Source organism: Oncorhynchus nerka, linkage group LG21, assembly GCF_034236695.1.
Source record: "Oncorhynchus nerka isolate Pitt River linkage group LG21, Oner_Uvic_2.0, whole genome shotgun sequence".
NCBI lineage: Eukaryota > Metazoa > Chordata > Actinopteri > Salmoniformes > Salmonidae > Oncorhynchus > Oncorhynchus nerka.
Window position 1 is genome coordinate 24,600,835 of NC_088416.1, and position 16,858 is coordinate 24,617,692.

At 43.7% G+C, this 16,858-nt stretch overlaps 1 protein-coding gene across 1 annotated transcript in view; it reads right to left on the minus strand.

The window, feature by feature from the left end:
- Positions 1-3,548, minus strand: part of LOC115104147 (contactin-associated protein 1-like) — a 38,371-nt gene extending 34,823 nt beyond the window's left edge. Inside the window, exon 1 of the mRNA XM_029625389.2 lies at positions 2,891-3,548. Coding sequence (XP_029481249.1) covers positions 2,891-2,951 — 61 coding nt within the window. The 5' untranslated portion in view covers positions 2,952-3,548. The remainder of the gene's footprint in view (positions 1-2,890) is intronic.
- Between the last annotated feature and the right edge of the window lie 13,310 nt (positions 3,549-16,858).

Consider the following 16,858-nt stretch of genomic DNA (forward strand, 5'->3'; position numbering starts at 1 on the left):
ACATAGTCTTGTCTTGGCTCAGTTGGCCATAAGTGTGAAGAGCTGCTGCCGGCATATCAGAGATGCTGACGCATCAGTCTAGTGTTACTGTGGGATGGAGAGGCTGCAGGGGGCTGGGGCTGTCTGGACTGACACATCACAATTGCTGAGCATATTGAAACAGCCTCCTCCGGACACATCATGCAGTGTCCCATGATAAATGATGTACAGTGTGATGAATATATCTGCTTTTCATGGATGATTAGGAGCCAAGAATCCTAATGTTAAATGTTAAATGCCAGAATGTTTTTGTATTGGGGTTGTGTGGCACACAGAGTGGAAGGCAGGCTGGTGCGTGTTCGAGTGCTGACTCTGAATTATTCATAGCCAAAGTCAGGCCTCACAGTGGGGAGTATCTGCCTGGCGACACGGAGGATATGAAAGACATCAAAGCCCCAAAACATCTCATATACAGGACCATCATCCCACAGCATCGTATATCTGTCTAAGAATAGAACCAAACAAAGTTTCCACACTGGTGCACCTCTATCCTCCATATCAATTCCCTCACTCACTCACTCACTCACACACACACACACACACACACACACACACACACCACAACACACAACTAGTCTCTGTGAGGACTGGAGATGCATGGGCAGCACACCAAGACTGAACAACACACATCAGTGCACACACATACAAACAGATACATACACGTTTTCACAGTAATAAACACATACATGCACACACTCCACAGGATTTTGCTGAAGGGAGGACGGCTCATAATAATGGCAGGAACGGAGCACATGGAATGGAATCAAACACATGGAAATCATGTGGTATTTGATACCATTGCACTGATTCCGCTCCAGTCATTACCATCAGCCCGTTCTCCCGAATTAAGGTGCCACCAACCTCATGTGACACACACACACACACACACACAGCAGGGCAGCTGCAAGGGCAGTAGCATAGTAGGAGTGCTCCAGCAATGCTGTGTGTTAGCCCCACCCCAGATGAGCATGTCCCGGGAATGGAGTCTCCATTTTAATCTGGCTCAGTTCCACTGTGTACCTCACATCCCATCCACAGCAGATGTAGAGTATATGCCTGGCTGCCTGCCTGACTCACAGCCTGAGTCGTGGGCACTGCCTCATATGCCTGCCAGCACCCAGATACACAGGCCGGCAGGCCAAACTACAGGGGGTAAATCACCACAACAACATCACAGTAAACCAGTCAGCTTCCAAACACCATAGTGTGATACTACACCCCTAATGGCCAGCACTTACAACCAACTTCCCTCAATACTGAAGGCATACAGTAGTAACGCAATAGACCACAGAACAAAATGCCAAATACTCTACTGGTGTAAACACATCTAGAAAAACTGACCAGTGTGGTTACCCCAACACACACATGGATTCTATAAAACCCCCCTAGTTACCCAAAATGGAATCCATGTGAGACCACAACAAAAAATAGACTTCGCACCACATGACCATAACAAGTGTTCACAACGTATTTACACAACCAAATGTACCATACATGGACATACAGTCCAACTCACCACAATATCACACCCAAATGCCCCAGATATTTAACTCCCACCTTAATAATCACTCTATCTGATAGTCCAGCAGCGCAGGATAGCCTGCCTTGTGTGATCCTCTTACACTAACACCGCCACAGCACCACGAGGGCACTGGGGCACTAAGTATTCACTAGTAATCCCTAATAGAGCCTAGAGAGAGCAAACAAACTACCTGCCCTGTTTACTGTACTATATGCAGGGATATGAAGTGAAGTAACAATGTTTTTCAGACGTTTAGACCTTTACACGGTACATCCAAATATCATGGTGTCAGGTGGTCCTAGCCCACCCGTGCCCCCTCTCTCTCCCTCCACCCTACCTCCCTTTCCATTTCCCCTCCCCCTCCACCCCATTTTCTTCTTTTTTTAACTGCTTGGTGAATCACGCTGCAGCCTTTCATTCATTCATGATCAATGCAGTTCAGATCTTCTGAGGTAATTGCTTCCGACATTGATGCATGGAAAGAGACACCACCAAGTTTTTTCCCCCACATGCATCTCAAATCCATCTCCCTATGACCTTGCATGTTATACCCTGCTGTACAACCACGCCAAAAAAAACGACTATTAAAAAACGATATACGTCATTGATCACGGAATTCCTATTAGGAATTTTTGCCGTGTCATGCGTGTTCCTACATGAAGGGGACGTTTTGCTCGCGGACAGGTGATGAGCACACACTCTGCGAAAGTACTGCAGTGGGGTGGTCCCGCACACGGCTCTTAATCATTCCTTTCGCTTTTACAGATAATAAACCACATTTTCAGAGCCATCATTATCACAGGTTGGGATATTCTCTATGTCACCGTGGTTGGTAAATTGGCATGACCGTTACAGAGTGCTAGAGAGGTGGGCGGGAAATGAACCATGCGATGCAGAAACTTGCACGCTGGCGCGAGAAAGCACTGCAATGCAGAAAGCCCAGTACGAGACTGTAACCGCCGCGCGCCCTCAGCCCGCAGGAAACATGCCACTTGACTTTCCTCAGAATTCAAAGCAAAAATATATAGAATATGCAACTGTGTAAAACATAACAGCCATCGTTAACCCTTATACAATGTTTTGATGATTATTGGTCATTTTATATCAGATGTTCTGCCCTTCAAAGACTAGATGCACCTATTGCCCAGAGGTTTAAGCCACTTCTTTCTTGATTCACATTTTTTTTTTACAATGAATTCCTTTTTATGTCAATATTGTTATCGACATGCTGCATATACAGGCTTAGGCTATTTAATTCATCTGAAAGCAATAGGCTAACGAAGGACAAGACACTGACAGAAATGACCATTACTGTTTCACAAGACTTACGTGATGAGCATTCTTGAAAACCCCAAAATAAAAGGCTTATGCTCAATATTTTGCAAAACATCCTTTACAGAGGACACGCGTCTCCGCACATGCTATGTTAATTAGATCGTAGATTGTGTTCTCCTATCCACAGGGCACGGTAGCATCCTTTCATCCCCCTTTTCCCAACTTTAACTCGCGCAGTTCCAACTCCTCTTCCCGGGATCTCGGGTAGCCTCTGCCGGGGCGGGGACGCGCATCAGTCAGTGGTGCTGATGCTGCGTTTCACCGAGAGCGCGCACTGCTAGGCTATATTTGATGTAAATTGTTTTTAATAAAAGGTTACATATAGGGGACACATTTCCAAGTGATCATTGTGATCACTTTGTGGATGTGAAATACTGGCAACGCTTTGTCACTGTGACTACAGTGGATCCTCCAGAACTCTGCATAGTTTTGGTCCAGAGGAAGGAAGATAGGAAGGGGTGGGAGAGAAAAACTACTTTTTTTTTTGTCCAGCAAGCTACTTCTGACGCTATATACGTTTGACTTTGTTGTCAACAGTTCCGCAAATATACATAGTCAGAAGCTTAGTAACCCAGGATTTATGCGATTCGTTTTACCGTCGTAGAATAAGGTTGTTCCTTTCCCGCATCGTTAAACTCGTATACTGCTTTGGTTTGGCATCTCCCATATTCCATCAGTGGGCTTGGCATGCGGTACTTCTCACGGCCTGGCACTGGTCATAGGCGCACTGAGCCTATCAGAGAGCATCGTCAATTTGGTCAAAAGCCTCTTACTCCCCTGGGACCAGAAGTCTGACTACAATTCTGACATTTATAATGTCTGCCGTTGCTCCCTAATTATGTGGCCGAGAATAATACTGTGGTGTATAAGAGAGAGTAGCCTACAGTACCCTACACCACAACCAGTTATGTGAAGGACTGACCTTCACCTACAATAGGGCCCTGAATAGACTGATCATGTGTGGCCCAGGTGAGTGACTGCCAGTTTGTGGCTGATGCTGAGACAGGCAAAGGCAGAGAGGATAGGGTGGGGGCAGGTTGGTAAGATTGACTGGGGGATTTATCTATGACATGGGTGGCACACTGGCCATGAACTAAAAAGGCTTTGGGATTAAGAAGTGGGTTTATGGGACAGCGGGCAGTGGCAGTGTCAGTGCCGGGATGGGGTGAGATTGGACGTGGAGGCCAGTCTGGGATTTGCATTTTCAATCAAATCAGATTGGCATTGTGTAATCTCTCTGCCTCCACCTCCCCCAGTAATACCAAAACATACTATATACCTCTGGAAACAGAATATATGAAGCCTGTACTCTCTAAGAAGATGAGGAAGAGGAGGAGTAATAGTCTAGAGTTGTTTTTCTTCTCACTAATATAAAGCACAATCATCTTGGTTTTAAAATGCATGTCACATTGATTGGATTGGTTCTCTCATCAAAACACTGGTTGGTCAACAACAGTGATAAAAATAGAATTATGGGCCTTAAGGCCAAGGCAGATTAGATCAAACCTAAAAGTCCTAAATAAAATAAATAGCAGACACACAAACGGTTGGACGTACTGCCAAATTCTATAAAACAACGTTGGAGGTGGCTTATGGTAGAGAAATTAACATTAAATTATCTGGCAACAGCTCTGGTGAACATTCCTGCATCCTAAATGTCCCACAGACATCATAACTAAATGTGGCTCCAAGGACGTCATATGAAACCATCAACATTCCAAAATATGTTTTGAAGGCAATGATTCTGCCTACTGAAATTGACTACTATTTACTTGATCAATGTATTCATTAGTATTAATTTGTATGTATAGCATTAATGAAAATAAAGTCTGTCAATCACCACCTTCCGGAGACACCTGAAACCCCACCTCTTTAAGGAATACCTAGGATAGGATAAAGTAATCCCTCTCACCCCCTCCCCTGAAAAGATTTAGATGCATTGTTCTTGTGTTATTTGTAAGTCATCAAAATGACTGTAAATGTCCATTCTTGTGTTATACATCAACTGACCACCAGATGTCCCCTGAGGCTCAATGTTAAATATCAGTCCCTGAAGGACGCAGGCTGTGACTGGTGCTGTCCACATCTCACCTTGTCTATTCATCACTGGACTTTAGTCTCCCCCTTGAAAATGTGCCTTTTTACTGACACTAAGAAATGTATGAAAACTGAACACACTGGGTGAATAATGTGCAAATAGCTACTGGGTCAATATGCTACTTCAAAATTATTACATATTCCTAAAATGATCATTTTTATAGTTTAGCACTTTTCTCACTCATTCTCTCTCTCTCTTACACACACACACACACGATTGGAGAGTGTGTATTTTCCATAGGGGTGCCATTGTACAAGGCAAGGGACGCAAGCTGTGTATACACACACACACACACACACACACACACACACACACACACACACACACACACACACACACACACACACACACACACACACACACACGCATGGTCCGGTGATGCAAATAAGGACCTAGAAAAACTGTAACTAAAAACTGTAACTAATAAATGTGATTTTCTGGATTTTTTTCCCTCATTTTGTCTGTCATAGTTGAAGTGTACCTATGATGAAAATTACAGGCCACTCTCATCTTTTTAAGTTGGAGAACTTGCACAATTGATGGCTGACTAAATACTTTTTTTGCCCCACTGTACATGCCAGTCTCTCTCATAAGTATCGCTTCTTGATTTTATGGGAAACAATGTGTTGACACACACACACTTACCCCACCATACATTTATTTTCACAGCCCCCAAATCAAGTGAACAGAAAACCTGGCTTTTAAAAACAGATAAAGCAACACCTCACATCACAGCCTGTTTTCTGTTGCCTGTTTTACCTAAATATTTTGTGTGTATGTACTGATATCTATGTACCTGTTGAGGGGAGGACAGCTCATAATAGTGGCTGAAACGGAACAAATGGAATGGCATCAAGCACATGGAAACCATGTGTTTGATGTTGTTGATACCTTTCCACTGATTCCACTCCAGCCATTACTCCGTGCCCGTCCTTCCCAATTAAGGTGCCACCAACCTCCTGTGGTACAGTATGTACTGATATGTATTGTACTGATATGTACTGTACTGATGTGTACTGTACTGATATGTATTGTACTGATATGTGCTGTACTGATATGTATTGTACTGGTATGTACTGTACTGATATGTACTGTATTGATATGTGCTGTACTGATATGTACTGTACTGATATGTGTTGTACTGATATGTATTGTACTGATATGTATTGTACTGATATGTGCTGTACTGAAATGTGCTGTACTGAAATGTGCTGTACTGAAATGTACTGTAAGTCGCTCTGGATAAGAGCGTCTGCTAAATGACTTAAATGTAAATGTAAATGTACTGTACTGATATGTACTGTACTGATATGTGTTGTACTGATATGTGCTGATATGTGCTGCACTGATATCTGCTGTACTGATATGTGCTGTACTGATATGTACTGACATGTACTGTACTGATATGTACTGTACTGATATGTACTGATATGTGTTGTACTTATATGTGCTGTACTGATATGTACTGTACTGATATGTGCTGTACTGATATGTACTGTACTGATATGTACTGTACTGATATGTACTGATATGTGTTGTACTGATATGTGTTGTACTGATATGTGTTGTACTGATATGTACTGTACTGATATGTACTGATATGTGTTGTACTGATATGTGTTGTACTGATATGTGTTGTACTGATATGTACTGTACTGATATGTACTGTACTGATATGTGTTGTACTGATATGTGTTGTACTGATATGTACTGTACTGATATGTGCTGTACTGATATGTACTGTACTGATATGTACTGTACTGATATGTACTGATATGTGTTGTACTGATATGTGCTGTACTGATATGTACTATACTGATATGTGCTGTACTGAAATGCACTGTACTGATATGTACTGTACTGATATGTACTGTACTGATATGTGCTGCAATGATATGTGCTGTACTGATATGTACTGTGCTGATATGTGTTGTACTGATATGTGCTGCAATGATATGTGCTGTACTGATATGTACTGTACTGATATGTGCTGTACTGATATGTACTGTGCTGATATGTGTTGTACTGATATGTACTGTACTGATATGTGCTGTACTGATATGTGCTGTACTGATATGTACTGATATGTACTGTACTGATGTGTACTGTACTGATATGTACTGTACTGATATGTATGTGTAACTGATAGCCTACGGTAGATGCTGCTGAATGCAAATGTCATATATCTAAATGTAAATCATAAATGTTTGATTATTAATGTTCTGTATTATGTAAATCATAAATGTTTGATTATTAATGTTCTGTATTATGTAAATCATAAATGCAGGCCTCGAATATTAATGTTCTGTATTATGTAAATCATAAATGTAGGCCTCGGGTGGACCCCAGGAATAGTAGCTGCTGCTATCGCAACAGCTAATGGGGATCCTAATAAAATACCAAAAATACCAAATACACACACAAAAACATACACAATACACAACCAGGGATGCAGACAAGTCCTGACGCCCACCCACATGTTCCCCAGAGATAGTTTCGCTGATCATGGATGAGTGCTAGATGTCATGAAGATGGATGGAAGGAAAAACGTGGTATGATGAGCACGTTCTTCATTTACTGTGTATGTGTATAATGTGTGACAAGCAAACAATGAAGTTACAGTAAATTGAAGAGGACGTTTGTGTGTGTGTGTGTGTGTGTGTGTGTGTGTGTGTGTGTGTGTGTGTGTGTGTGTGTGTGTGTGTATGTGTGTGTGTGTGTGTGTGTGTGTGTGTGTGTGTGTGTGTGTGTGTGTGTGAGCAAGTGTGTTTCCATCAGCGAGAACAGAATGTCTCTCTTTGTGATGTTGAAGTGTACTACACATGATAGCTGGGAGCTTTTTGTCGACAGGCATTTCTCCGGCCCCCACCCATGGGAGCCACGAGGACCCCACACACTGGTGGCCTGTTGTCCATCCACCTGTGTGACCTCAACCAGGATGACTCAGTCCCAGCTCAGAGCATGCCCAGCAGGGGACATCCAGACTGGGATCCCACCTGGTGTCAGCCCCCCTCCTGGTCCAGCCACACTGTTAGCTCAACTGGTGCCTCCTGGACAGCTGCTACAGCGAGCAGAGCCCGCTCCAACACTCAGGACTTGGACATAGACAAACAAAATAAGTAAGCAAACATGCTAAAAAGAGTGATTTTCCAGCCATCCTAAAAAAAAGGTAATTGTTTAATTTACAATTGTGTGTATAGTGCAACAGATATCTCACAAGTGCATCTCCAGCAACTTCCTGAAAATGCTTTGTGAAGTTCCTCTTACGTGAAATAACTTCCCCCTAAGTAAAGTTTCCCCGATGGCACTGAGAGGAACTAATCCTTTTTAGTCTTTTCAGCCAGAGCAGTAGAGGTAGGGTTATAATAAGTCTTGGCCAGTATTCAATGCTCTATCATCACATTCCACTTTACTATGTTGAAGTGCCATGACAGCAGCATGGTGAGGTTCACTCAGGTCACGTGACTGGGGAGTGTGAACACTGTCTGGGTGTCACTGGGCCTCCACCAACACGCTGCTAATGAAAGACCACTTCATCATCTTTCTCTTACACATTCGCACGTGCGCACACACACACACACATTTACACACACTCGCTCTATTCATTTCCAAATGTTTTTGCAAAGCTGAATGTCTTCTGCATATTCCATTTATTTCTTTAGCTCAATATTAACCGTTCACACACACATCTCCAACAAACACTCAAACACAAGGAGACGATGGAGACGCACTGTTAGCTTCACAAAGACTGCAGCACCTGCATTGAGTTTAAATACCAACAGCTGTGGCCTACTGGAGCAAGAGCTGAGGCTCTTTTGTTCCCACTGTTTGCTGCCAATCCCACATACAGACGGACAGACACACACACACACGCACACGCACACACACACACACACACACACACACACACACACACACACACACACACACACACACACACACACACACACACACACACACACACACACACACACAGAGGGAGCCTCATGCACACTTCCCCCTGCCTGGTCCTATATTTCCCCACACGCCAGACAAGCCATACGTGTTTAGTCTGTCTGCCAGTTTGTTTGCCCACTGTCTTCTCTTTTTGTTGCCCTGTTTTCTCTTTTTGTTGCCCAGTCTTCTCTTTTTGTTGCCCTGTCTTCTCTTTTTGTTGCCCTGTCTTCTCTTTTTGTTGCCGTCTTCTCTTTTTGTTGCCCTGTCTTCTCTTTTTGTTGCACTGTCTTCTCTTGTTGTTGCCCTGTCTTCTCTTGTTGTTGCCCTGTATTCTCTTTTTGTTGCCCTGTCTTCTCTTGTTGTTGCCCTGTCTTCTCTTTTTGTTGCCCTGTCTTCTCTTTTTGTTGCCCTGTCTTCTCTTTTTTGTTTGATGTTGATTGCTAACTGTAGCACTTGACAATTGCAGCTGGAAGGAGAGGGTCAAGGAAAACAGATGGGATCAGGTGACCGAATGTGAGAAAGGACTTGTTTGAGTGATGGGAATTCAACTTAGCACAACACAAACAATGAGTAAAGTACGAGGCTGTTTCCACTGGAGCTTGTCCACAAAGGACACCTTGTGATAATCGACACAATGAGGTGGGAAACCCTGTGATTCACTTGGTTTGGTCTCACTAACACTGTGTGTTCATCCTCAATGTTACTGGAGTTTTTTACAATCACTTTGGCACTAATTTCAGAACCTTGTGGTCATTTTTCAAAACTCTAGACACAGAACTCAGAACGGTCATCACTTGTAACACAGGCTGTCCAATGTTCAAAGCGTCACATTGTGCCTCTTCATATCTTTAAAGAAACCTTGCACTTGCAGAATCATTGGTTCAAATAACTTATTTATCATGAAATACCATAGGAATATTCATTTAGATCACCCACACACAAGATACCGATGGTTTTACTGTGTAGTTGGTCGTACGATCATTAAATATTGTAGTACAAAATATGTGATACATGTTTCATTATGGTACTACACATAAATACATCACTGTAAAATGACTAGTAGAGAGAGTACTACAGATACAGTGGAATCATTGAACAAAATCTGAAATGTATTAATGAAATACAATAAAATCACAACAGGTTTCTTTGAGTCAAGCAAAAATAATTAGCTACAAAAAAGACAAAACTACAGTAAAATGTGAACTGCAGTGTTCCTCACCTGGCTTACTGTAAAAAGCAAAACAAAGGATTGATTACTGTACTTCTATATTTCCATCAACCCTGTCTTGTGGACTTAGCCACAGGTTCTCATCCACATCACAATGGATGTTTTCACAAACATCTTGGGAAGAATCTTCAGGCATGGCGAATCCAGGCCTGACACTGGTCTGCCGTGTTGTCATTGCCTGTGTCATTCATGGCCTGGAGAAGGGTGGCTTGTTCGTGAGGGCGCCTATCATATATCTTCCACCTCCATGTGGAGAACATTTCAGGTTAAGGAAAGGAGAGTATGGGGTAAGCACAGGGTGGTAAATTGTGGAAACCATGCTTGCACCATTTGAGCATGGTGGAACCTGACATTATCCCACACAATGACATAAGTCATGCCATCAGCTCTACATACCTGATTTAGCTCATCAAGGAAGGTTACAAGGAGAGCTGCATTTTCTGATCCAATACGAGGTCTGCATCCCACCACACCATCTTCCGAAATACACATATACAGTATACAGTCATTTGACAGTTGAGAGTAGCCTAATGTTTAGTGCATGCTGAAGACTTACCGGTTCTCATTGCGGAAAGTTCTGATGATTGAGGCCACGGTTGATCTTCTGAGGTTTGGTTGAATCATTGTAGCTGCCTCAGTCATTGTCGTGCCATGATTTAAGACATGGTCTAAAACTATTGCTCGGATTTCATTGGAGACTCCTTGCTGTTGCTGCCGCTGTCTTGGTCCGTGACCTTGTCCTCTACCACGTTCCCCCACACCTCTCAAACGAGGCCCACGACCACCTCTCAGAAGGGGTGCTTGTCCCCTGCCATTCCTTTGACCCCCCCGTCTTCCTCGTCTTCCTCGTCTTCCTCCTCCCACTGCTTGACCTCTATTGTGACCTGGATCACCATGTTATTGCTATGTTGTTGTACTTGATTACGACTCTATATACGTACCATAATGTGAAATCAATCATCACTAATGAGTTGACAGTGTTGGAAAAGCAATTTCAAGGGCCTGCATACATACACTCATCGGCCACTGTATTAGGTACACCTACGTGTTAACGCAAATAGCCTGCTCCTTCGAAACAGCAAAACGTGTGGCTGCCGGCAACTCAATATATAGAGTATATAGAGTAGAGAGCTTTAGTTGTTGTTCGACCAAACATTAGAACGGGTAAGATGCGTAATCTAAGCAACTTTGACCGTGGTATGATTGTTGGTGCCACACATGGTGATTCCAGCATCTCAGAAACAGCTGCCCTCCTGGGATTTTTACACACTACAGTCTCTAGAGTTTACAGAGAATGGCGCGATAAACAAAACACATTCAGTGAGCGGCAGTTCTGTGGGCAAAACACCTTGTTAAATGAGAGAGTTCAGAGGAGAATGTCCAGAACCATTCAAGCTAACAGAAAGGCCACAAATACTCAAATAACAGTTGGTCAAAACAGTGGTGTGCAGAAGGGTATCTTTTAACATACAACACCGTGAATAATTCAGGCTGTTGTGGAAGCAAAAGGGGGTCCTACCCAGTACTAGACAGGTGTACCTAATAAAGTGGCCGGTGAGTGTACAGTAATGTCAAATCTGAAAACATGGCCTGGAAAAGTGCATGGGACCATAGAAACAGTGTCTGATAAAGAATGATGATGAAATATTACATCCATAGATAATGTAGTCCAATTGGTTCATGTTCCACGGTAATTGGTGTCAATGGATCTCGTTATCCTGAAACTTTCATGATCTAAACATGGAATATTGTTTGTCAGTTTCCATAAAACTATGCATTAAGAGTTATGCAACAGTGTGAATTGCATTTTGAAATGGTAATACTTTGATGTTAAGTTGTGTCATTTTGAACAGGTGATTTTAGTTCAATGAACAAATGATCTTAGCTTTATGTGTATTGTATCAAAGCAATTGGAAAAGCATGTTAGAGGTAATCGGTTGTGAGTTTTGTGTCTAGAGTTTTGAAAAATGACATCAAAGTTCTGAAATAAGTGCCAAAGTGATTGTAAAAAACTGTAATGAGACTCAGGCTTGAGGTGATCCATGGGTTCACCAACACACACACACACACACACACACACACACACACACACACACACACACACACACACACACACACACACACACACACACACACACACACACACACACACACACACACACACACACACACACACACACACACACACACACACACACACACACAGAGTTGGCCAGACAGTCCTACAGGCCTTTTCTCATTCACCCTGGGACAGTGCTGATTCCTTTTCCTTGAAGCAGAGAACTGAGCTCCAGTAAAGTACCTCTGGCAGTACGGTCTGTCCTCTTAGCGCTGCAGATGGCCCCCACTCAGCCCAGAGCACACAGTTGTGTGTGTGTGTGTGATGTGTGTGTGGGGGGGGGGGGGTTCTCTGGATTGGCTGCTTTTCCTCTATCAGGCCTAGCAGGGCAGGCAGACTAGTGGCAGAATAGGATTTTAAATGGAAAGTAATCATGTGATGTTTCTTTAATCCAAGCAGGCTTGTGTTGCACCAGTTGTGTGGCGGTCAAACCCATACTGGGCCTGTGTTAAATGTCTGACACTGCAGTCTGTGTTCCTGCATGATATGATATGATATGATATGATATGAGAGAGAGAGAGAAATATATATGTATATATATATAAGGCCATCAGCATTGATTGGTGGGGACGTTAAGAGATGGATGTTGCTCCTAGCATTTACAGAATTAACCCATGAGCGGTTCTGAAGGAGATGGCAGTGGTGTGTTTGGAGGAGGGTGCAGTAATGAAATACCGCCACGCACATAGCAGGGTTCACCCTCCGCCCAGGAAACTGTTGCTTTTGGAGGTCACGGCGCCTAGCAACAGTCTGGATCTGGGCCTCAGAAGAACCTGAGACAACACACACACACACACACAAACTTGCAGTATATACATGGAAGACATGCCGACATGCTTTTCAACCTTACTGCCTTACATTGAGCTAAACACTCCCACAGGCAGAGCCAAATCAAAGGAGCAGAGATTTGCAAAGGTCCTCTGTGAAGGTTCTTTCCCATATTCAATAATTATACTGCTTGTATTGCTAACAGCATTTCTCAAGGCTGATATCTAAACATAGGAAACTAGGGCAAAACCAACTACAGATACACAGGCATCTTATTAGTCGCGCAGGGCAAAGGGTTTCCACTGAATCTGCCAATGTTTCTGACATGACCATCTTTCAGCAACGCCCTGTTGTGACTACCAGTCAACACATTCCCCCACCATGTATACATGCAGACACAGACACATACACACACACACAGTCACGCACACACTTACAGTACACACACACACATATACATGCTCACACACACACACACACACACACACACACACACACACACACACACACACACACACACACACACACACACACACACACACACACACACTTACAGTACACACACACACACACACACACACACACACAGTGGTCGGTCCAGAGTTTTAGTTTGGCAAAGTACCACCCTTTCTGTATTCTGAGTACTGAGCACACAGTTGAAAGAGCTAAGAATAGCTCAAGGACCCTGGCCATCTGCCCAGTCCCTTAACTCTCAATAAGTTACCCTCTCTCCTCTCTCCCAAACACTGAGCCTTTTACCCTCCCTTGATTCTCAACAAACCTCAGTTTCACTGCCTCCTTCTACCTCTCCAATCTCCACCATGCACGGAAGAGTGGCAATGCACGCACACTAACTCCAGAAAACGATTCAAAATGCTGTTTGGGCTTTTGAGCAGTGAGCCTTGCCCGAGGACAGAATAGACGGAGTGTAACTGTATTGAACTGCGCAGTGTGCATTCCATCAAGCCTTATCTCCCCTGCCTGTTCCCTTTAATGTGAAAATACCAGGCAATATGAGGGCGTCTGGCCTCTGTCTCTCCTCACTGTTTGCTTGGCTTTTTCCTTGTTTTGTCTTCTACCTCTTCATCGCAAGCCCAGCATCTGTCCTATCCCGTTATCCCTCCTTCCCTATCTCCCATCTCCCTGTTTTTTTCTCCCTCATTTTGTCTCAAGGCTGTGAAGTTCTTTCCTGTCTGTTTTTTGGTTTAAAGATTAAAGTCGATGATAAGGGAGCTTAAGCTCTTGTTTCTTGTCTTGTTTTACATTTTTTTGGTCAGTTGAGGAATTAGTGCCTATGGAATATTCATCTATCTATGAGTAACGGGGAGTACTGGTGTAAAGTCCTGTTATGTAATTCTACTGAGGGCACGCACGTCTTCGGTGTCCTTGGTATAACCTTATACGTAATCCGAAATACTTACAGCACTGTATATGCCTACTGTAACTCAGCTCAGAGAAAGATAACATGTTTTGTAAACTCAGATTAGCTTTTTTATGTTTCCGGAGAATATTGTTTTAAAGGAGACGCATCAATATCTCCAGACTCCTAAAAGAGTTCAACAGAACCCAGGGAAAAGTTTTACATGTTCCCTACTCTGACTGAAGGGGCAGAGGGTGGGGCCAGAGATTTCTATTGTATGTTCTAAACTGTCCCTTGTTTTATTGTCCAGATGGTGAGGTAGCAAAATGCTTGGTTAGTTTGTGTATGCTCAGTCAATACGCACACAGCCAGTCAGTTCAACTCCTGACCTCCCATGGGCATACACCACAGTGGCCTGCTTAAACAGAAGAGGCTCTTTAAAACAAAACCTTCCTCACGCAGTAAACTCCCATCTCTCAACACAACACTAGCTGTGTGCCAGTAACACAGTATAACACAAAGTATCTTCCAGTCCAGATTGAGGGGTGTACTAGTGTGACAGGCAGGTGTGCTCAGCGTAACAGGATGGTAGTGCTAGGGCTATTAATACTGTACTGGAGCCAGAGAGGGGTTGTGGGTTAACTTGGGCGAGGGGGTCAGAAGTTTAAACGGGGAATGTTTCCCCTTCTCGTCCTGCCCTGGCCCTGACACCAGTCCCTCTGCTCCGCCACAGGCTCCCTCTCTCTCTGGGAACAGATGTGCCCGCGGCGACAGTTCAAAGCCCCATGATCCTCCACTGCTAGTTAACCTGACCCCTCAGGCTGGCCAGGGAGACCTGCTGTACACACACTCACGCACACGCATGCGTTACACATGCACATATACACACAACATACACAAGACAAGAGCTGATTATACTCACAGTCTACATCGTCACTCCTTTAATTCTCTTTTTTTCCATTACATGGCCTTTCTGTCACATAGTATTGGGTGGTGCAGCGGTCTAAGGCACTGCATCTCAGTGCTTGAGGCGTCACTACAGACACCCTGGTTCAAATCCAGGCTGTATATCAACCGGCCGTGATTGGGTGTCCCATAGGGCGACGCACAATTGGCCTAGTGTCTTCCGGGTTTGGCCGGTGTAGGCCGTCATTGTAAATAAGAATTTGTTCTTAACTGACTTGCCTAGTTAAATAAAGGTTAAATAAATTAAAACAAATATATATATATATATAAATATATATACAGCAGAATATTCCTCAGAGGAAACTTCCGGTCAGTTACTGTAGTTAAAGGGCTCCACAATCCACTATCCAGTACATAATGGGCCAATAGCGCAAAACCCCTCTATTCGCCAACTAACTGTAGCCTCATAGAGTAAACCTCCACCATACCTAACAGCAGTAGGGTGAGGGGTGGAGAGACGAGATGGGGTTCAACGCTTGACCCAGTGGGGACTCAGGAAATCCTGTAGAAGACTGGGTTGAGAGGTCAATAGGGTAAAGTAGATATTTTTTTTTTTCCCTATTTCAGAGGAATGACATGACCCCTGACCTTTGAACACTGGGACTGCATCTGTAAGATGATGGTTGTAGCTAACTCTTCAAAGACAGATCTCCTTCCAAAGGAGACGCCCTCCCTCCTTTCACAGCGTCGACCAGTCGTAGTTTCAGTTATTGACCATTTATTGTTTGTTGTTGAAAATCTAGATGGATCCAACTTTATTCAACTTCTGTACCTGTAAGTAAATACCACAATTTTGCACCAATAAATAATACCCCTCTCCAATCCCAACCTATCAACTGATCCAATCCCAACCTATAAACTGCTCCAATCCCAAACTATCAACTGCTCCAATCCCAACCTATCAACTGCTCCAATCCTAACCTATCAACTGCTCCAATCCCTGACAAGACCGTAGGGTCCACTAATTTACACTGACTTTTAAAGCTTCACGGAAACGTCGATGTTCATAATCAGTCAAGTACACCCCATAAGACGTGTGCAGTAATCCTACATGTAACTCGTGGTGCACAGAGAGACTGTGAACAACAGGGCCTGCTCTGCACTGTCTCCCATCATCCTGACATGTGTGACTTGGGTCTATTCTACAAAACGTCTCCCTTGGAAACACCAAACCACCAATGTCAACAAACGGGCTGGGGCGGCCGTGGAGAGGAGAAGAGAGGAGCGGAGAGGTAGGAAGACAGGAAGTGGGTGGGATCAGCCAGCAGAAAGGCTTGGGGGAAATATTTGATGAATACCCCACCAGAAGAGAGAGAGTTAGTGAGTGGGTTGGGAGATTGAGTGGAAACAAGAGTAAGAGATATCTTTACAAGACGACCCCTACCCTGTCTGTCTGCCTGTGTGGACCTCCTCCCCAAGATTGACTACCTATTCTAGAGCAATCTCTCCTATACACCCTATGGTCTTTTTCCAGGGATAGCAGAGTC